This window comes from Struthio camelus, chromosome 12, assembly GCF_040807025.1.
Source record: "Struthio camelus isolate bStrCam1 chromosome 12, bStrCam1.hap1, whole genome shotgun sequence".
Classification (NCBI taxonomy): domain Eukaryota; kingdom Metazoa; phylum Chordata; class Aves; order Struthioniformes; family Struthionidae; genus Struthio; species Struthio camelus.
Genome location: NC_090953.1, coordinates 5,243,770 through 5,265,872, shown reverse-complemented (window position 1 = coordinate 5,265,872; position 22,103 = coordinate 5,243,770). Strand labels below are relative to the sequence as shown.

The following is a 22,103-nucleotide window of genomic DNA, read 5'->3' as shown; positions in this document are numbered from 1 at the left end:
ACTCTTGTCCTGTACCAAACAAGGACAAGACTGATTTAATACATGCTCCTACCACAGATCCAGAAAGACAAATAAAAAGGGCAAGCTAAATGAACACAAAGTGACAGACAGCCTTTTCAGTTTAACGGTACTGTGACGCACAGGGAGAATGTCAGGGTTAAACTAGATATTACACAAGAAAAAAAGGCCCTGGAAAATAACACAGATCTCATGTCTGCACGGGTAAGAAAATGTAGATTAAAAAACATCCAGCCACTTAAAGTCCTTGTCTCTATTCTTTTTCATGTCCTTGTGCAATTTTGCACAGCGCAGTCGTCCCCAGATCAGGAGTTCACTGCAAACGTGTTCAAGCAATCTAGTAAGATAAACAAAAAGCTTCCTTTTGAACAATTGAACATTTATATTTCCTTTGTTTTTCTTCAGAAATGGCAGCGCTTTTCTTGTAGATGAATGGCTGGCAAATTTAGTCTTCCTCCGTGAAGTCAGTGGCTTATCATGATTAACAGACTAAACAGGTCCAACTTTCTCACTCTGTTATTTATTAGAGCATAGTAATTTTTCTGCTCTGTATCCTGAGATACTTTAAATCTACATTGTTTTTCCAAAACGTAGTACTCTTAACAAGCACTTTAAGGCTCTTTTCCAATACTTGCTTTCTTGTTCACAGTCTCCCACAAAAGGGAGATGAAAACATGTAGGAAAAAAAAAAATTACTTACATCCTTGCCTTAAAAGTGCTGCCATCACAGCATAACTATGACCTCATCTTACTTAAACAGATCTCTTCTCATATGCATTTGGGATCCAAATTATTTTAACATTTCCCTTAAAGTCATTAAGTTTCTCACACATCACTTCTGTGTATTCCAAACAGCCAGAACATACAACAGAAAAAAGTCAGCTGTTTGATCTTATTAAATACATTCCAGTTACATCCATTCAAACCACTAAGGGAATGAAGTCACACAGGAATCACCTAGGTCATCATCTGTAGACAGCAGAATTGCACTCCTTCAATGAAGACAAAAATTTGGCCTGCAGAACCCTAATGACTCAGAGCAACATATGGCAAAAAACGAGCACAGCTCACTTCCCGCACCGTAGCCAAGTTGTACGGGTCTTCTAGTCTAAAGTCGCCTGGGTCTTCTGGTTTGTCCGTTCCTTTAAACGCAAGCTTTATTTCCTGTAGGGATTATTACGGTAAGAATACCACTACAAATGCCTTTTTTCAGAGATTCTTTTTGGCATGTCTTAACTACGACTGTCCTACAACATACTTCGGTTTAAACTCTGACTGAATGGGAGGGCTTCAGAAGCACCTGATGGGCTATGGGGGGGGGGGAGGAGGAGGAGGAGGGGGAAGAGCAGCTTCCCCAGACAAAAGCAACCTCAACACGCCTGTTTTTCTAACCTCTCATACTCTGGTGTTTCCTATCGTTATTGAAGCATTGGTCAAGGCTCCAGGTTGAATTTAGGAAGTGTTCCTCCCAGCGATGACTGCTTGTCATTAAGCCCTAGTGATACAGCAGGGCTCAGCTTTCATAAAGTTACAGGATGCGTTCAAAAAGCCTGCCCCGCAATCATGTTATCTGAGTGAACCACGTATCTGTTAACTCTATTTTTAAAAAGTGCAAAGAGATCAGGTTTTGTTTTTGCTAATACTTGCTATCAGAAAGATATGAACCCTGTCACACAAGCTAAGAACAAAACAGGCAAGGACAATTTCACTGAGAGTCAAGACATGCATTTTTTCATTGGCTCTTTGCAACTGCAGAATATACTGGAAAAACTAACTTCAAAAAGTTCTTATGTCCAGAACTGATCATCATATGAATTTCTGAAGGTACATACCAAGGGAGGCAAAGAACACAAAGTCAAAACAATTTCAGTTAACAGCTTCAGTACTGCAATGACTCTGGCTCACGTTACATCACTTGGGCGAGGAGGAGAGAGTCACCTCCTGCCACACCCGCAAGGGAGATAAAACTGGTTCCAGCTTTGCTGTAACGGCATTAATTCTGCACTCGGACACTTGGCATCTTTTTCACTGCGAAGTAACCCAGAAAGCCTGTTGTTTTAATCAAGTGAGATGATCCTTTACTGGATGGGGAGGAATCTAGTGGTGATGTGGAAAATGGATAACTGATATACTCACTCTGTGGATTACACACTCCTAGAATAAAAGTTAAAGCTGCTGAAGAGCCTAAAATAAAAACACATTAAATTAAATCTTTACTTGGGAAGAGGTAACAAAGAACACACAATCTATTCAATTCTTACTTTTCTGGCAGTGGTTGGTGGTCCAGCAGCGATAGTTGTACTCATTGTTAATAGAGGTCTTCTCACACAACGGCTTCTCTTCCATTGTCCCTGGACACAAGTCCCCACATTCTTTTGGAGGTTTATTCCCAACGATATAGTTATTGGACACTGCATCTAGGATGAGAGACCAGTCCACTGTGGAGAGGTAACACAGGTCAGAGTTCTTCTCAATCCGTATGGCCCCACGGGTTATGTTCCTCAAGTTGTGAAGCCCAATCTCTTTAAGATTTGTCATTTCAAAGATAACCAAGGCATAGTTGTAGAAGAGGTTCCTCCCACGAATGACTGTGAGGTTGGGGAAGAGATCACTGAGGCTTTCCAAGCCCGCCACACGGAACAGCAGCAAATAATCAGTTATGACAGTGAGCTTTGGGAAGCGGAAGTTGCGGTAATCCTCTGCTTTAGAGATGAGCAGAATTTGAAGGAAACCTTCAATTACCGTACAGTTCTCTAGACGTTTCAGCTCATGGATATCATTGCGAATGTCAACATTTGGCCCACAAACTGAAAACACAAGGGGGGAAAAGAAAGTTAGTAAATAAATCATTAATTTACACTTCCAAAAGGCTTTTACAAAACAGAATATTCTGATGGACATCAAATTTTTAGTTTCTTAGTTAGGCTGCAGTTTTAAAACGGGACGTGAGTATTTGATTTAGATCTCCCCTGAATACTCATCTCATTTAATGAAAAAATACGACCGCTACTGGCAACAGCACAGAGTTACGAGCTATCAGTGTTCTTCAGCAGACAGGGAAACGTTTTATTATCGATGCTGAAAAGAAAGCTGCACTTCACTGAGGAACAAGAAGATAAACTGGGTGCGTCTGCACACCTTACTCCAAATTGTATCTTGACATGCAGGTGATTCAGCTACATGACTCCCAACAAGCTGTAAATAAAACAGACTGCTCCGTAGATTCCTAATTAAATTCTTTTCCCTAGAGATACATGCACACAAGAAAAAGGGGAGCGTATTAAAAAAAAAATATATATATATATATATATATATATAAAAAATTATGATTTCTCCCGTCACGCTTTCTTCGCAGGTTCACAAGCCAAGCTAGCCTTTAATTTTGAATTTTAGCTTTGAATTAGATCAGCAACAATACAAAAATCCACAGAGAGCTACTTAGCACTTCCTGAACTGCAACTGAGAGGAAAAGAAAGTGCTTAGACTTGTAACTAACGTGCGGAATTCCTGTTTGCATGTTCCAGTGAACCAAGTTGGACTAATTTTGGCACCAACATACAAAAAAGTTCCTAAAGCTCTAAGAACACAGGATAAATTTATTTACAAGAACACACAGCCCCACAGAGATGAATTTCCCTTGAAAACAGCAGACTAAACTCAATGCACTCTCAAAAAAAAAAAAAAACCAGGCCAAAACGATTGTTCTGTAATGAACATTAGGTATTTCCATATTAGATCCATACCACAATAGCCATTTTAAAGGAGCTGGAAGAAAAGTGTAACAATAACGTAATAATTAGATGCATAAAGTGCACTCTGATGAAAAACAAAGAGCAACTATGGGAGCGTAGAGCTCTGTTGCTCTTGGACTCTCTAAGTTGGTCTTTTGAGAAAGACATAGAAAAAGAGTCCCCAGAATAGATAATAAGATGCTTATAAGCAAAGCGAAATGCCAACTTATTTAAGCAACTCTAAACTTAAACAAACCCCAAGCAATTGAATTTTGTGGAAAGGTTGTTCTTTTCTTATGCACGTCAGGCTTAATTACTTTAACACTGCCTTTTCCTCGGACAAGAAATAGGTCTAAACATAAGCACTGGAGCCAAGAACTTAAATTTCAACCCAGATAAATTGTCCGGAGATTCAGAAATTGTTCTAGCTGTCGAAAGCAGTCCTGCTGTCCCACAACACTTACCTAAGACTAATAGCACAAGCTACCAGAGGATCCAGAACAGGAACATGCTAAAACCATAGCAACTCTAATATCCGACACGGACTTAAAGACAGGTTACACACCTCAAGGGATCACCCACAGATAATACACACATTAGAGACGCAATAAGAATACCAATTTCTTGTGGGAGAGACACGGTAAAAACCAACAGGACAGGATCTTTGCTAAGCAACAGATGTTTTCTATGCAAATTATACCTAATCCTCCTGTAAAGATCCAGGCTGAAAGCAGAGGTTATTTTAATGTGACTTCCTGCACTAGAAGCAGACACGCGCAAGAAAGTTCACTCCTTAAGCCTATGAAAGTCTAATGGACCAAGCGAAACACTTGGCCTTCAGGAGCAGCGAGAGAAGAAAATTCCCATTTTAGTAAATACTGACTACAAAACAATTGCATATTACTGCCTAGGTAAGTGCCATGGCTGTAACGAAAAGGTAAAGAAAGATCAAAGATGAATGGGTTACCATTATCCACTCTGAGAAGCCAGATGGGAGAGGGACATTGTTAAAGAAATCCAAGACAGTAGATCTTGTAACAGATGCAGGATCATATGAGGAAAAAAAAAACAAAACGTGGGCTACTCCTCTCCTGCGTTTGCAGGGAAGACGCTGTCAACCTAGATAAAATTGCTTTAATGAGCTGGAACGCAAGTCTTGTTTTCAGTTTCTGAAATTTTCTTCTGTAGGAGCCATCCCTCCCACCCACCTTCATGAGACAACGCACTCCGCCCAAAGCACAGCCTGCTCTGACAACAGTATATTTACAGTGGGACATCAGGTTTCTCCTCTTTCGGGAAAGGAGTAAATTACAAAACACAATGTCTCTCCAATTAAACTGGCTTGTTTTTTGTTTCTACCTGCTGGCAAGACAAAGCAAACAGTATGGTTCCTGTTATGGCAAAGTAAAAGTAGCAAAATTTATTTTACTGTCATAAAACTTTAGAAAGCTTAACTGCTCCAAGCCCTTTATTTTGTAAAAGAAATAAGATATGCACTTGCGCTGACATTCTGTAGGCAAGGTTCCAGAGTGATGGGTTTAAAAACAGTTGAGTTATAATACCCTAAAGAACAATTTTGTAAGAGAAATGGCAGCAAACTTTAACTAAAATGTTATATATCCGCTCATGTGTCTATTCCAAGCCCAGGCTTTAAGAGTCGTTGTTTTTAGTTTTATGTTTGTCTCAGCTTGAAAGTTACTTAATTTTAGATATTTAATGCTTTTATAAATCAATGAGATTTCTTGAACTTTATGGCAAAAGTATGTACTCACTTGCCTCAATTATGAAACATCATCCCCTTAATATGGAAAAGGATAGAGTCCAATGGGCTCTAACGTTAGAAATTGCTTACAGATGAGTGCGCTGCTGACATTTTTGATTTAAGACCTTATTAGTATATCTAATAAGCCATGTTTTGCAGAACTGCATGTATATAATGAGAACTGCAGAGCCCCAAATGTGAAACAGGACAGGCACCTTGGTCCATGTTGACATTTGGAAAAAACGGTTCCAATTGAAGCAGATGAATGAAGGGAACCATCTTAGTTTCTTCCAAGTTCAGCCACGGTTCTGTCCTGCCGCTTCCTCCCCCTCTACCCCCCTCCCGTTTTTTTTTTTTTTTTGTCTTTTTTTTTTTTTAATTAAGATGACTCTTTTGAAGTTCACATTGTTCACTGAAGTTAATTATACCATAACGCATCATCATCTTCTCACTTTTTGTTTGCTGCCCCGAAAGGAATTCTATGACAAACAAATTAATCAGAGCTCAAAGCCTACTACAGTTTCAATTTGGCTGCGCTGTGTTTTCCCTGGATCGCATTTTAGAGAAGTATATATGGACTCGCAACATAAACTGGTGTGTCAGACAGAAATGCACATACAACGCTCTTCAGAGCGTTTATATTCCATTTAACAGTTTCTGAAATTCCTGCTTATATTGCTTTTAAATTTTGACTAGTACAGCTTACCTTTGCTTTGTGTTCAATTCAAAACTGGAAATTCACTATAGCGCATATATATTTAGGACACTAACAAAAATTTGCAAATTTGCAACGTTTCTGTTAAGAGCCCTTCCTCAACGTTTTGGGGTCTTGGGTAGATTATAAACACCCAGGTTGATTACCGACAGTCAGGTTTATGCTGTTTTCGTTCAGGTGCTTACTAATTTCCAAGCCTTTCCCTTAACGGCCTACAATTTCTCAGATTTCTTTCTAAACTAAGCACCCAATTCTGAGCAGGAAATTAGTTCCTCACTTAAAGAAATACGTATTTATTTGTTTAAAAGACAACTCCCCATTACGGTGAAATACCAAAGAGAAGCAACGAATTCTTTAGCTCAGTAAGCACGAATGCCTCCCTGGAAGTTATGCTTTAGTCGGGGAGAATTCAACATCACCTACAACCAAACAAGCGCAGCGCACCCTTTTCCTGGGAGCGTCCCAGGGGTAAGCTGCAGGACATGCAAACTTCCAGAGGTAACACCAACCCGCCCGACTGCTGCCTTTCGCAGGACCGGCGGCGGCCCATTCCCAGGCAGAGAGGCAGGTCCAGGCCTAATCATGCAACAGAGAAGGGGCCAATGAACTACCAGGAAAAATGGCCACAGATAACAGGTTCATACAGTGAGGGTAATTCATGTGGCCTGCAGCCTACTCCTTAATCTGGCAGGATCTCCTGGCAAGTCTTTCTAAGTGCTGCTCCAGACTGGGGAGCAAAGGAGCAGAAAAGAGCACGTGAATACCCAAACGCCACACAGCACACAGGTAGCGAGCTTGACAGCACGGAGCTAACGCAGACCCGACAGACTGAAGCAAAGCTGTGGGTGACATGAGCTCAGAGCAAGGTGATGTAGTAGTTCCTTCTCTACCCTAACTATGACCTGCTGATGCTCACTTTGATCATAAAAATATACTCTGACATGGGGAAGAGAACAACCAATTTGGTGTTGTCACCTTGAGGAACACCCGCTATTTAATCATCAAATAATCATTTGCTCCCCGCAGCAGGCTCTTTATTCTTCCCACATAACCATTAGCCAGTTCAGACCAGTAACTGTCCCTAAAAGGACTTGCCTGTTGCCTTTCAGCGTTTCAGAGGAAACGCTCTTAGTGCAAAGTGGCAGACTACACGGGGCAAACCAACACAGCCTGCTGCTCTGCGTCCGGCCTGTAACAGACCTCGTGCTTGCTACAGCATCTGGCACGGTTGCCTGCACAGCCACAGCAGCTAATCGGTTATTGATACTGAGGAGTCAAGAGGGCAGGATGCACAGTTCCCACACACTCACTTTAACGGGAGAAGAGTTTATTTCCGACAAGAAACCTGGAGTCACTTCATCACAGCAGCGTTCTTGCCTTCAAGTTTTATCTACCTCCCAGTTACTCCATTCGGAAAGTTTTAAATAAACACAGTCTTTGTTAAGGTTTTTTCTTGCAAAAAAATACGACTCTTCACATTTTAAGCCTTGTCACTGGCCTTTTGCTTTTTTGGTAACGTTAAAAAGTTGTGCTGCACTGAAAGGTCTCTCTGTCCTTGTGGCCTTAACTAGCCAGAAGTTAAAGAGGCAGCAACCACCCCTGCCTGGCTCCCTCAACACCAGAAGAAGGCCTTAGGCAAAGCAGCACCAAGGCAGCTATGAGACTTCACAGCACAACACATTTTAGCAAGTCTAAGGCCTTTTCAACCTAAGACTGCTCCAGCTGGGTCAGTCTTTCCCTAGCAACGGAGACTGCTCAGCCTGTGTGGTCATTTACACCTCTGAAAGGAAAATCAGGGTAGACCGCTTGCCATTAACATCCAACTAGCAATCTGGAAATCAACTCCTGTTAACCTTTCTCCTGTTTTGTGTACTAACCACGTGTTACCAAAGCAAGTTATGATTCTCTTTGACTTCCTTTCGGTGAAAACTCTGTTTCATCACTTTCAAAGATGCAAAGCTTCATTTTAAATGAGGAGCCTAGATACCTTCTGCTTTTTTAATTTAACGAACGTATCCACTTACATTGCTTGATGAAAGAAAGTGCTGAAGGCACAACAATTGCTCTAATTTCACATTGTCTTCCTGCCCAGGGGTTAAAACGCCCATCTGTTGTATAGCACTTCTCATCAGCAGATCTCAAAGCACAGCTTAAAATGTAACCGTCTGGAGGATAAAGAGCTTGTGATCCACAGGGTTCAAAAGTTTTGTAAGGGAGGGCAGGAGGTTGCTCAACCTTCTCATCTACCCTGACATTCTGCACGCAGTGGTAACAAGTACAGTACATTACCATCATCGCTGGATCATTTCCTACACAAAGGAAGAACTACAGGACCTAATAGAAAAAACAAGCTTGGCTAGTTCTATTTTTAGCAGAGTCGCTTGCTCACACAACCACCACCAAAAGAGAAAAATTTCACTTTGCCAGTAATGGCTTTTTCTGAGCACGCTCCACTCGAAGGAGAGGTCCGCTTTTCCAGACAGCTACTGCTACTCTCTCGTCAGCTAAGAGCTGATGTTACTGAATGCAGTAACCTTGCCCTCTCCCAAACTCCTCTAATGCAAGCGACTTGACTTCGTCATCCTTCAGTAATGTCAGCTCAGAGCCGTGGGTCCTTTGGGGAGATCAGCGCATCTTCTAGACAGAGTTGTTATTTACTCACTACAGAGCCACTTCCTTTTCATCATGTGCTTTTTAGTTTTAATCCATGACAGGTCCTTAAAAAAAAAAAAAAAAAAGTCCAAAACAGCTACTGAGCATGGCTGCAGCCCAGCAGTGCTTATCCCACTTGCACTGTCCTTTTTAAGTCAAGCATCTCCAGAGTTTCCACCTCTTTTTCGTAACAGGAAAGAACACGTTGATTGCATCAGACGGATTTGGATCTGCATGCTGCATGATGGCCTGCATATTGACACGCTTACTACACACTGGATAGACTCAAGAGAGGGCCTGTCTGGCACATTGGCAGCCAAAGGGAAAAAACAAAACAAACAAAAAACACGTACATGGCTCAAAACAATTCCTCACAGGCACTTCAAGGTTAAAGAACACTTTCTGCTGATGACAGCACCCCAGTCTCCAGGTTATCTAAAAAATTGACCGGAACGAGGTTAGGAAAAAGGTACTAAACATACAGGAAAGTCTTTCAGCAGATTTTAAAGGACGCGCGCTTCTACGAGTCTGTAAATGTTCAGAAGGGAAGCAGAAAGACACATCAGCAGAAACGGAGAGGGCATAACCTGAAAAAGTTACACCAATACAGATTATAAAGAGGGAAAAGTAAAACTTGACCTTAACCTCTCTCTTTCTTCTTACTGCTAAGTATTATGCTAGTTTTAAGAAGCCATTAGCACTGTCATACGGCCCTCAAGGGAAAAAACAATTAAGCGATCAAATTCAGTCGGCTGGAAACAGAATGAATGGTCAACAGGGAGGTACAGCAGCCTGGTCTTCAGTCCAGTTTATTCCTGTAGTCCCATTCAAGACTTGGAGGGCAAAGGTTTTTACCTCTGACTGAGAAGGAGCTGATTTGCAACCACAATTTCCCTTCAAACCCATGAAGGGGTTCAGCATAGTTGCACCATCTGCAGACACAGGAAAAAAAAATCGCTACAGAAGTCTAAGGATTCTTTAATTGCATACTACGCAAAGAAGAAATTAAATGTGGAGTTCACAGAAATCAGCGGTTGGAGAAATTTCTTATGACACTTTACATTAACACAGGATTCCACCACCCACTAAGTTCTTGGTTTTGCCTTCATAGTGACACTATGAATGAAATATATATTTTAGTGTCTTTAATATACTTACACAACCTCCCACAAAACTTCAGTATTTTCCAAGCTCACCTATCCTGCATGTGTCACATCAATCACTAGATCTCTTCCTAGGGAAGCCAGCTTCTGTATTACTCCTTGGGATGTCAGAGCCAATGACAAGGAAGGAATTAAATTTGCATCACATGATTCAAGCTGGATCCCTAACCACTGAACCTTTTTTCTTCATCTATGTTACATGAACTGCTTTAGCAAACTTCTCTGATGTAACATCTCCCTATTTTAAGAGCGGGGGGGGAAGCCCCATGATCCAGAAAACATTTACCATTTTAGCTTTTGCTAAGCAAGTCTGCAGTTCAATTTCAATTTCTACATTTCTGGCATTAGCACAACGCTGCCGTCTTCGGCTTGCAAAACGTGAAAGGGAATACTCAAACTCAAACAAAAAAACAACTGTTTCTATTTGAATTTAAGCCTTGAGGACTGTCTGGTTTACACATCTAAGGACTGGGAAGAGGGCTTGGGGTTTCTGTTCCTTTAATTAGAAGTCTAGTTTTGGAGGACAAAGCTAGACCCCTATGATCTTCTAAATGCTCAAGGGACCAGAGATTATTCTGCAATGTAATCCGTCATTTCTGGGAAATATCTTCTCTTATCATTCATTTGTCTCGTTTCACTCTTCATTCCTAATAATATTTTACAGAAACCCTCTCTCCTAGATTCGGAAGGAAAAGATGGCATCACAAGGGAACAAACAATTGGACTCAAATAGCTAAAGAGAGACCGACCGGCCTCTCCTTCTCTACACATGCTTCTATTGTCTACCACAGTCCTTCGAAAAACAGATACGTTCTACTTTAACTCTTTCACCACTCTGCTGCGTATTCCCAATCAACGGGCCGCTGCGTTACCAACCTGACCAGAACAGAACGCTCACTAACACACCTCGGAGCAGGACTAACTACCCACATCAGAAACTCAAACCGGCTTTGCCTTTTTCCTACTGCAATTGCAACTGTCATTGGCTAAAGATATCTCCGGCGCTGCTGCTCTTTGTGAACTTCCTCCAACTTCCCCCAAGCTTACACAAAAAAAAAAATTTCAGAATAAATAATATTTCTGTCCCTCATCTCACTTGCTTTCCATCTGCCAACGTTTTATTTCAAACGTCATGCGAAACAGCAGCTTAGCCAAAAGGGAGACAATAAAATGAATTGAATAATATAACTGACTGATGTCTTCTCTACAGCTCTCACTAGAGCAAGTGAGTCTAGATTTAGCCTAGCTCACGTGAAAGCATCCTCATGACAAAGTCATCCTCAAATTAATCCTCTCACTGAGGCTGCACTGACCCAGCACATCCCTCCGGGGTTCCTCTGCAGCCACATCTGTTAGCTCCTACTACTGAAATAGCATAAACATGAGTGAGTGGCTCAGTTGGCAGTGGATTTTTTGTTTGTCCTCGTGGATATACAGGGTAAAAATGGAAGAAGGCATTGCAGAACTATTAACATTTAAATGGCTGAGCTTGTTTCATCACCCCAGAACAGCTGGCTATAAAACTAAGTAGAAGTAGCACCAAACCTTTAACTCGGCGATCTGCAGTTCTCAGGTTAGAAAATGCCTGAAAGATTCTCTGACCTGCCTCTCAACCACCGAGGAGAAAAAACCTAAAGGCTAGCAGAAGATCACACCCACAGTAAATCCTCACTCATTACTGCCCAGCATATATCAAACACTGAGAGGCACTGTTTGAGCCTTCTAGTTGGCACTGCCCATCCCAATCGCTGGTGAGATGCTTTTGTGTATTACAGGGGAGGAAAAAGGGTTCGAAGCACCAGCTGAATGGAAATCCAGAGCAATTCCCATAAGCTCTATCCCACAACACTTCAGAGCCACAGTCGAAAATGGAATACGGTCAGGTGTGCCCGCTTGTGAGAGAACTGCGGAAGTCAAAGAAAAATTCCTCATACGGAAGCAGGTAAAGCCCAGATCCTTAAGGACTTAAGTTTAATCCTCATGGGAATAAAGGAAAACTTCAAAACTCCACACAGTTTCTTACAGAATCACAGAATCGTTTAGGTTGGAAGGGACCTCTGGAGGTCATCTAGTCCAACCTCCCTGCTCAAGCAGGGTCCTCTAGAGCATATTGCCCAGGATCACATCCAGACGGGTTTTGAATATCTCCAGGGAAGGAGACTCCACTACCTCTCTGGGCAACCTGTTACCCTGTAGAATCACTTTTCTGACAGCACCACAAAATAAGACATGCCATCCTACAGAAAATACCTAACGCAGAAGTGAGTAGGTGGCATATTATGATCAATAACTATGAGAATAAAACTTTTTTTTTTTTTTTTTAAGAATTGTGATAATAATGTTTAAACTCTGTGCCAGTTGCTGCAGTCTAATGCCTGTTAAAGCAAAAATGGAAGACTAAAATTACAAGCTGTTTATAACACAGAATTTATGTTTCACAATCTGTGATGACACTAGAGCTTAACAGAAACTGTCTCTCCTGGGGACTGTTGTTCTCCACCTTTTAAAAAAAAATGCTTGTGTATATGATTTTATTTATTTCTTTAAAAAAATAGTTTTCTACACATCCAAGTGACTCAGCAACTGGCTGACAGAAACCTATGAGATGTACGCCTAGGTCGCAGGGATAAGCAGCCAATTCTTCCAGAATGAAAAATCATCATGCGGCTGGGCTCTGCAGCCCACATTTATGGAGACTTTACTATGCTTTTAGCTGCCTGATGAGTTGCCATTCTGCGCTAATCTAGGAAACCTGCCCCTCTTCAAAGTATTTTGGGCTTCTTTCTTTCTTCTTCTTCAATTGGACAGCCTGGTCAACCAGGACAGACTATTTTAACTTCATCAGAAGAAAACTGCCAAAAGAGTACCATAAGTCAGCAAGAGGATTTAATAGAGTAATTGGGAAGCTAATAATTAGAGCCATAGGAATACACAAAGAAATTAGACGTCTGATAATAAGTACTCTTAATGATATATAAGGCTTGACCCTACTGTCCTGTGGTAACAGTCCCTTGCCTGACAAAACAAATTCAGCATTCTCTGGCCTTCCATGGTAATGTTGCTGTTTTAACAAACTGATCTAAGACTTCCATTAATCCCAAATCTTGCCTCAAACAGAGATTCAAGTTAAGTTAGAAAAGTATCTAACTGCACAGAAGATGCTGCTTTCAAATCTAACAGGGAACCCTCCATCCTTTCACAGGGCAGCTACATAGCTTAAAAATCACATAGCTCATGCTGTAACCTGCTTTCTCAAGGCAGTTAAAACACGACCAACTGACATCCCTGAAAAGGGCTTTAAAGGTATTGAATTACATATACGCAGGTGCTGTGGGGCTTTCCAGTCATGAGCTAACTAGATTGAAAAAAAGAACCTTCCTCTCCAAATGCAAGGTAAAACACGTGGGTTGGCACCAGACACAAGGTGACTAGTAGTTCAGGGCTTATCAACTGAAGAAGAAATGTTGCATCAGAACAAGATTTAAGACAAACGTAAACCAATACAGCTATACCACGAGGAGTTCCTACGTGAAGTCATTTTTCAGGTCAACTGGCTGCTTTTGACTCGGTTTTAAGTATCACAAACACAGCCTAACAGCCTAACCAACAAGAGTTATCTTTATACTAGAACAGCAGCGTTCACAGGACGTTGCCTCAGAAGAGTCACGGCCCGACAACTAGGAAAACTCTGTGGTACCGGTCAAGGAGAGCATGGCCACAAACTAAACCCCCTTAATGCACCCAAGTGAGAAGCAGCAGGACAGCAATGGTTCAGCATGGAAAACTAGAACACTTTTAGATACTATCAGCTACCAGAACTCCAGAGTTTTAATTTCTCAGGAGGGCAGCTTCCCATCAGAAGTGTATGAGTCTCAGCATCTCTTCTCTGTGTAGACCTGATTAATTGACTTTCATGGTAAAATGGTGAAAAAAATCTATACGAAAAATTTAAACAAGGTGTTTGTTTAGAGGGGAATGTGGGGGGTGGGGGGAAGAGAACACTAATGGGTTACTCCGAGTTGCTCGTCCACATTTAGCTTTTAAGTTCAAGGTGACATCTCGCCCATACTGTCCATTTTACATTTATATACTGCCCAAGACCCTGTATTTCCAACCCCACACAGTTTTTAGAGACAGCCTACAGCCGCAATGAATGATGCATAGCACAATTCTGATTAACAAAGTGTTCAGGTATTTAGACTACCTGCTTTGATTTCTATTGCTTGGCGACTGCAATTATCACCACGAAGATGCTGAAATATTTTATTTTATTCAAAGAGGACAAGAATGCCAGAGCAAGCAGGAGAATTATTCACCACGTGGCAGGTACCTCTGGAGAGCCTGGGATGCAAAAGGCTGCCCTAAAGCATTTCTAATATCTACCCACGAGAAAAGACCAGGTCCAGCTAAGTTAAAAGAAATACAGCTGTGGCACATTTTGCTCAGCAACCCATCGTGAGGGATTATCTATTCTGCTCCCCTTCTGAACCAAAACTTGAGGGGACAGAGGGAAGGGCGTGCGGAGAAAGGAATACCATAAATTATGGGAGAGAGGACTGAGAGACAAATCAAATAGCAACATGCAAACTTCCGGATGCTCAAGGCACTCCCAACTTTAGGCACCTCCCTTGCTGGGCTCTGGCTCACGCCCTCGTTCCAGAACGCAAACCACGGCCAAGCTTCTCTGAGAGGGAGATCTCCAGGTTCAAAGAGTGTCTCCATGGTACTTTTTTACACTGTACCTTGTATAGGCAGCCCACTCATAGCCAAAGGTACAGCTGGAGAACATATCCTTACGCAAAGTTTTGCTAGCATTCTGGTACACAAGAAAACAGAACAGTTGACTAGTTTTAACTAATGCGATTTAATTACAAAGTTTCAGTTGTCACTTGAGTACATAAACATAATACTCTGATGCAAGATGAAAATTAACAACTTCATTTTGCGTTTATATTTCAGGGTTTTTTTTTTTTCAGAAAACCTTCATAGAGGTTTTAGTTTTTACGCTAAAGATGTGCAAAGGAAAATACACAAAAGGAAAATTTAAAACTCCTTTTCCAAGTTAAAAGTTGCCTTTAAAGTTAACTTCAAGGTTAAAATTGTTGTGTTCACTGTAAAAGTGAAAAAGTGGACCCAAAAATATTTTATTAGTTACTGCCTGTGCTGATTACTGAAGAGTACAATTACTGGAAAAATCATTATCTTGGAAGTAGATCTCATCCTCTGAAAAATCAGTTTTCATCTATAGGTGAGGGGGAAAAAAAAAAATCTGCCCATCTTTTCAGACTTGCGCAGCTTTTTTCAACTGCAAGAGAACTAACTGACATGACCCGGTTGACCAGTTTAAAATAAAAAATATCCTCTCTAAATACATGCAGAGATACTACTACTACAGAGCTACTGTTGTCAAAAGCTGCTTTAGCACTTCAACAGACTGCAGTTTCCAGAGTATAGCAAGCAACTTTCTTCAGCAAAAACTGACTTTAGCTTTGTTAGCAAGTGCTTGCCATTTAATACTTAAATTATCAGGTAAGTAAGTATCATAGGAAGTATAATTATAACTGAACTATGATAAGAAATATCTTGCTTCAAAGTTCTTAAATGAAAAATTACTTTAAACAATGAATTTTATTCACTGCAAAAAATGAGAGGCAGAGCCAGAGAGAAAAAGAAACCCAAAGAAAGAGGGTAATCACGTGAAACCTGTAGTACATTCTTAAATATATAAACACGGACGACATATTCTTTAGTTTCATTGCATTCGGGAACTTTTTTAACCACGGGTAACGATTAATAAAACCACTTGCAGGTGTGCAAAATGCACAGAAAAGTACAAGAAACACGACTGATGTTCAGCAGCTGCCAACTCTCAAACTGAAGGACCAACACCAGAAAATTACACACATCCAAGAGCAGTTTCTGCCTGCGTGACGGCTTTCTTCACGTCAAGGGGAGTTCAGCATTAGGATATAAGATTGCATCAAAGGAAGTCTCTCATTGGATTCAGATTAAATTCAATAAAGTTTTGGAAAGACTGCTTCCTTCAAGCACAAGAGAGGATTTACCAAGCTCTGCAATCTCCGAATTAGTTCTGTATTTCTGAGAAGCTGGGGGGGGGGGGGGGAAGACCCCACAGCAAAACTGTTATGACCCCATAACGTGATGCAAGAATCTGACCTGCACTGCAAAGGATGTGCCACTACAGCAAAGCCCACAAAGAGACCTCTCCCGCCCGTCCCTCGGATTTGCCTGCCCAAACAACGTTAAGCCACACCAGGCAAGCCGCTCCTGCCAACATAAACGGCACCTGCAGGGGTGGGAGGGGGGGGGACGTTTGAATGCATAACTACCTTGGGTAACAGCGTCACACATACACGTTTAAACACAGCTGTACTGCAACATTTTTAAGCAAGTCCAGCCTGACAGAGAAAAATGAACTGAACGTAAGAAAACGAGCGCAAGTAAAAAGGATCTGAACAGGAAGACAAAAAAAAAAAAATAAAGCTCTAAGTTTTCAGTTGCCAAAAATAGCTAGCTTGAAGGCAAAAGCACTTGGAGAAGACAGCAGACTGACGGACAGTCCTTGGCCTCACTTCGCTTGTCTGACGGCTCTACTGGCCTCTAGTTGCTGTTGTGAAAGAAAACCACTGTATTTATGGATGGCTAGTTGGTTCCATGTTAAGAAAACATATCTGAGTGGACTGCTTTGCTTTACCTCATGCCAAGTTCATTCAACTTCAGATTCAGAAGCCAGGAATAAGTCCCCTTAACTTTGTCCACAGTTAAGCAGCAATTCAGGGCACAGACAGGATGCCTTGGACTTGCACACCACCCCCGGCTCTGTGAAAGGTCACAGAGTCAGCAACGGAAAAATTTTCTAGTCCACTCTGGAAGAGGCAACCACCCATAAAAGGGAGTCCCCCCGTGACAGGAACGACTGCACTGGACAGCACCACAGCAACATTCATTTCTCATCTCTGGTGTTTTTTGCGGATAATAAAAACAGACTTGTCTCCATCCTGTTCTTCCCTTCACACGGTCAAGACCGTCAGAAGAGATCTATCTGCCCTTCCTTTTTGCTCTTTTTCTTCTTCTTACCCAAGACACTGACTCACCTGGACACAGCCAACAGCTGTCACGGTTCAGAACATTTTTGTGCCTCCTTTCATCACGATGGTACTAAGTCACACATGCTAGTGTCCCAGCTGCTCCAGCGCAGCCCACCATCTTCGCAAAAGCCCTCCATCCATCGGCCACTGTAGTTGAGACAGAGCTATGAACGAGGAAGTCAACGCACAGACACCTTTCTCACCTGCATCTGCTGTAGCGGGCACAGGAGAACCCTATCTTGCAAACACCACTGATGAGTCACGCTTTAATTTCAATTTAGATACTTAAAGTTAGGGTAAATGAAAGAGGAAAATAAAGGGCAGCACAGGAATCAAAATGAAACCTCCGTATGCTGAAGCAGCATTGCTTTAGTTATGTTGCCAAATTCAGAACGATTTTGCTTCCAACACAACTAATAGTTTGACATTTCTGGCCAAATTAGTCCAAAAATCCCCAAAGAGGACAACTTAACTCAGGAAAAAAGGAAAAAAAAAAGAAAAAAGGTAATCTAAATTAATACTTACGTCAGTGATCCTATTTAAAATGCAACACAGAACAGACTCTACTTGAGGAAGTTTACAATGGAATGGGTAATAACAAAGAATTCAAAACTAAAGGAAATAGCATTCAGAGGTAACCTTTTTTTCGGGTGCGTATCTGTACACACCTATGCTGCGAGAAGGTGAGCGGGAGACAGGAGTGGGTCTTTGTGGAAGCAGTTAACTTCCCATTTAAGTGTTTTGGCAAAAAAAGAAAGTAGCTGGTGAGCTAGCAGGTCAAGCAAGCTCCAGACAAACTAACCAATCCAAAGGATGACATTTTATCTGAAAAAAATCGTCTGGTCAAAAGGAAGCAATGAAGATTTCAGTCCAAGAACAAGAAGCGGTCTCCAAGGTCTTAGCACAGAGCCAGCAGCAAAACTCCAACAAAAGTTATAAATGAAGTGGAAAACATCAAACTTGATAACCCAGCTGCCAAGAAATTATTTGCCTCATGGTGATCAATATTAAAATACGCATACAGATACACATTTTTATCCCAACCTCTATTTGACCCAGCAGAGACTACGGACACTTTCTCACACTAATTTACATTCTCCAGAGCCACGATACGGGGGGAGAAAGGGGGTTGGAAGCATTTCAGGCTCTATCCCCTTTCACCCCAGTTCCACCGAACGGTACCAAAACCATTTTAAGAGAAACAGTTCAGAACAGATTTATGCCACTTGAGCACCTAGTCACTAAAGTAAAATACTTCACGACCGAAGCAAGAGCTTTTGTCCATGCAATAACCCACGGTCTGCTTGTGCTGGCTGTTAGTCCTTTCAAGTTGCTGCCCTTCCTTCGCTGCACCAAAAGCAAAGCATCTTTTAAAAATTCGCCTGAAAAGCCCGAACAAGTGCCTAAACTTCTAAGATATACTCTTCTCTGTGGCCTCGAGCAAGAGTGACAGGAAGCACAGACTCCTTTCTCTTCAATGGCTGCTTTTAAGTAACAACAAAGTTAATCACCACTAGACCTATTACAAATTTGGAAACCGCAGATCGGGAAATGGGGAGGAAGGAGGAGAGGATGCAGAGGTGAGGAAGAGATTTGATGCTCAGGTTGTCAAATTAAAAATCTTTACTCCAGTGACCTGGCAAGTCTCAATTTTCACAAGTTTGAGGCAGTTTGCATTGCCTTCTGAAACTTAACCAAGCTCAGGGGGAAAGGGTTAATTAGATCCCTTACGCTCCAGAGTATTTTCAGCGTGCCATGCCTTATTCTTCTGAAGGGTCAAGATTTTTTTTTAATTTGTTTTTGGAGATACACAAACATTTTAAAAGTGCCCAGCGCTAACAGTGGCCATTACTAGTAGCTTTACTAACACCGAAATAAGTGTTGTAGGTTTTCTGCTATTATAAAACATTTAAAGATAATCTATTACTCTGAAATTTTTTCCTTTGCTCTTCTCTGATACAGATCAGAAAAACAACTAAAACATCTGACTTACAGGAGAACATCCTGCTGATTAAGAAAAAACAAAAACATATTACTCTTGAGAGGATACAAAACACCACTTCCTAATACGTTCTACTTTGTCAGCACAACAGGCTTCTTTGTCATTTCAAAGGATAACTGATCATATTGAATTTCCAAAACACAAGTATTTTTTAAAATATATACATATAATTGTTTTAGCAAAGTGCTTTTATACTGGGACAGAGCAAGGCAGATCCTGCAGGACAAGATACCAAGGTATGGCTTTGAGTAACTTAAAGATTCTCCATCAGCGAAAGCTCTGAGAACTGGTCACTGCTAATAAAACTCTCTTTCAGCTCTACAACTCTCAAGTAAGACTAAGATCTCTCTCCTCCGTGTGGCAGCTTTCGCTTCTGAATTCACAACACCCTGAAGAAACAGTCAAACTTCTCGGGAAAACCAGTGCACTTTCCATGCTTCATCAAATTTCAACCATGCAACTGAACATTTCACGTTTGCTCAACCTTTTCTTCTTTACACCCTCTCAGAAAAGTTTCTCTCTCCAGTTGTTCCCTTGCAAAAGCCAGACCAACTGATCCAGCTTTTCTAAACGTGGAAACCCCACACCTGGCTCTTCAAATATATGGCAGATTTTTCTTGTTTTGTTTATCAATTTGAAAACCAAGCTCTCCTCAGATAGCATGAACAAGCATCCGTTTTCCTCCCCTTCTCCGTTTTCTGCAATCCAAGAAATGTCAGCATTGGAAAAAAACATATATAGACTTATCAAAAAAAAAAAAAAAGAAGTATATTTCTCCTCCTCCTAGCTCTTTGTTTCTGCCTTAACATAGTATATCAGAGTATGTTTCTGACAAATTTCAGCATATTGAAGATCATCTGAGTAGTCACAAGGTCACAAGACAGAACACAAATTGTTACTTAGCCTAAATGACCACTTTAGAAAAATTCTGTAAAATCAGAATTTTGTGAGAGGAGCAATAAGTAGAAGAGAAGGGGGAGTCTTACCTGCTATCTCTTCTTACTCGTTCAGTGAACTAATCTAAATTTTCGTTTCTTGAATCACTTCAAGGCTTCTTTATAGCTTACTTCCAAATATAACTCAGAGCAGTATACACCCTCCCTTTAATTTATTTCAGCAAATCCCCTTTCAGCGGAATTGACTCTCACATATGCAACGTGGGCAGAGTCTAGTAGCATAACTTAATAGTTCCTAACAAAAAAAATGTTTTGCTAACAGTAAGTTCCAGAAGAAAAAAATACTTACTTGCGTACGCTACACAATGTTTCACAATGTTTTTAATCGCAATGTTTTTAAGTAGTATCTCTCAAAACAGCATTAATCCTATTTCACTGAGAGAAAAGAAGAGAAGCTGCAAAATGACATGACCAAGGATTCATCAAAAGTTGATCACAAACAATATCTGAGGTATGGAAAGTTTTCTCCATCACGGAAGACTGCTGTCCATATACACCATTCTCCGTCATTATGCAATCTCATATTCATGGAAGTCACCTGCAGTCATGCTGCAAAAGAGTAAGAGACTTTGCCGGTAAATAAGCATCTGGGAGCAAAGGGATTTCAAGGTATGATCTTCCGAGCTAAGTGACAGAAATATGGGTCTATCAGAAAATATCTCCCGTTCTTAAAAGATGAAAATGAAAAGCTAATCTTAAACCTCTACCAGTAGTCACGTAAGAAACCTCTTTTCCCTCCTCCATTCACCTTGCTGAAAGAGCACATTTTACAGTGCCAGACCATCACGACTTCTTAAAATAAATCTAAGAAGCTCAACTAGCTAGACTATCACGCTTTCTCAAAAGCCTCCAATCTCAGACACCCACCTGTTCTCACTATAGACCTTATTCTACTAACAACCAGGGCAGCATTGAATTACTTTAGATCAAGTCACTTCCACATTCCACCCTCAAACTCCCCTCCAAGAAGTCATCACTCATTCTCAGCTTTCATACTTCAGTAATGTTGGAATCAACAGGAAATGGAGATCAATCATGATTTTACTAACTCAACAATGACTCATCATTCAACTCCCCTTGGACTTAAATGTCATCTGTGAAGAGACATGATAGCAAGGCCAAATTCAAGCCCGTAAATCTGACTTGCAAACAATTAACACTCACTTCTCCATCAAATTTGCCACGGATTGTTAAATATTCCAGCATCTTGAGAAATCACCATGTTACGCTCATCTCTCTTATCCCCCCCGGTTAGATGCAGTTACAATTTGGTTTCTTAGCTTAACCAGAAAAAACAATCCATAAAGAAGTCACATAAACCCAAACATGCCTAAATATGAGTTAACTCTGCCTACCAGTGCCCCTAGCTAGTGACAAAGAATCTTCTATTCTTCACATTATGAAAAGATTCTCAAATCATTAGCTTGCTTTCCGCTTACATATCCCCCAAGCCAAAAAAGCCATTTGCATGAAATTAAAAGTCAATAAAAAATAATTATTTCATTTACAAAAATAGAAAATCATTTTATATAAACCACTTAAACACATTCTTCTAAAAATAAACTTAATTACAAATCTAACATGAAATTATAACAGCATATATTAGGGCCAATGCCTACTGTAATTTAAATAAAAATAGTAAGCATATAATTTACATAAAAAAGTTTGGACTGGTGAATTTACTGTTCAGTGCTCTCTTGGAGCCACCCTTTGTTGAAATGTTACAATTTTAACATCAAGAGCTACTTCTGCAAGTGCCTCATTTCAGTTTACTCAAATAGTTCAACTCAATGAGCAATCCATTTCAAATTAAAGAAAAAAAAAAAAGGATGCTGAGTAGAAACCTGTAAAATAGTCAGTGGATAAGATCTATTAGCTCTGAAGTTTTGAGGTACGCTATTTTCTCTGTTGAAGATTTCTTTTTTTTTTCTTTTTTTTTATTTCATGCGTGTCCATCACACTTGAAGTTTTAATTAAGCTTTTAAATTCAGATTT

At 40.7% G+C, this 22,103-nt stretch overlaps 1 protein-coding gene across 4 annotated transcripts in view; it reads right to left on the bottom strand.

The window, feature by feature from the left end:
- IGF1R (insulin like growth factor 1 receptor) overlaps nucleotides 1-22,103 on the bottom strand; it is a 203,688-nt gene that overhangs the window by 166,130 nt on the left and 15,455 nt on the right. For 2 of the 4 annotated variants that reach the window (XM_068959027.1, XM_068959026.1), the window contains one exon: nucleotides 2,280-2,825. In XM_068959027.1, the coding sequence (XP_068815128.1) occupies nucleotides 2,280-2,825 (546 nt within the window). Of the gene's footprint in view, nucleotides 1-2,154; nucleotides 2,203-2,279; nucleotides 2,826-17,156; nucleotides 17,298-22,103 lie in introns of all 4 variants that reach the window. The other 2 variants (XM_068959028.1, XM_068959025.1) reach the window with 2 other exon arrangements.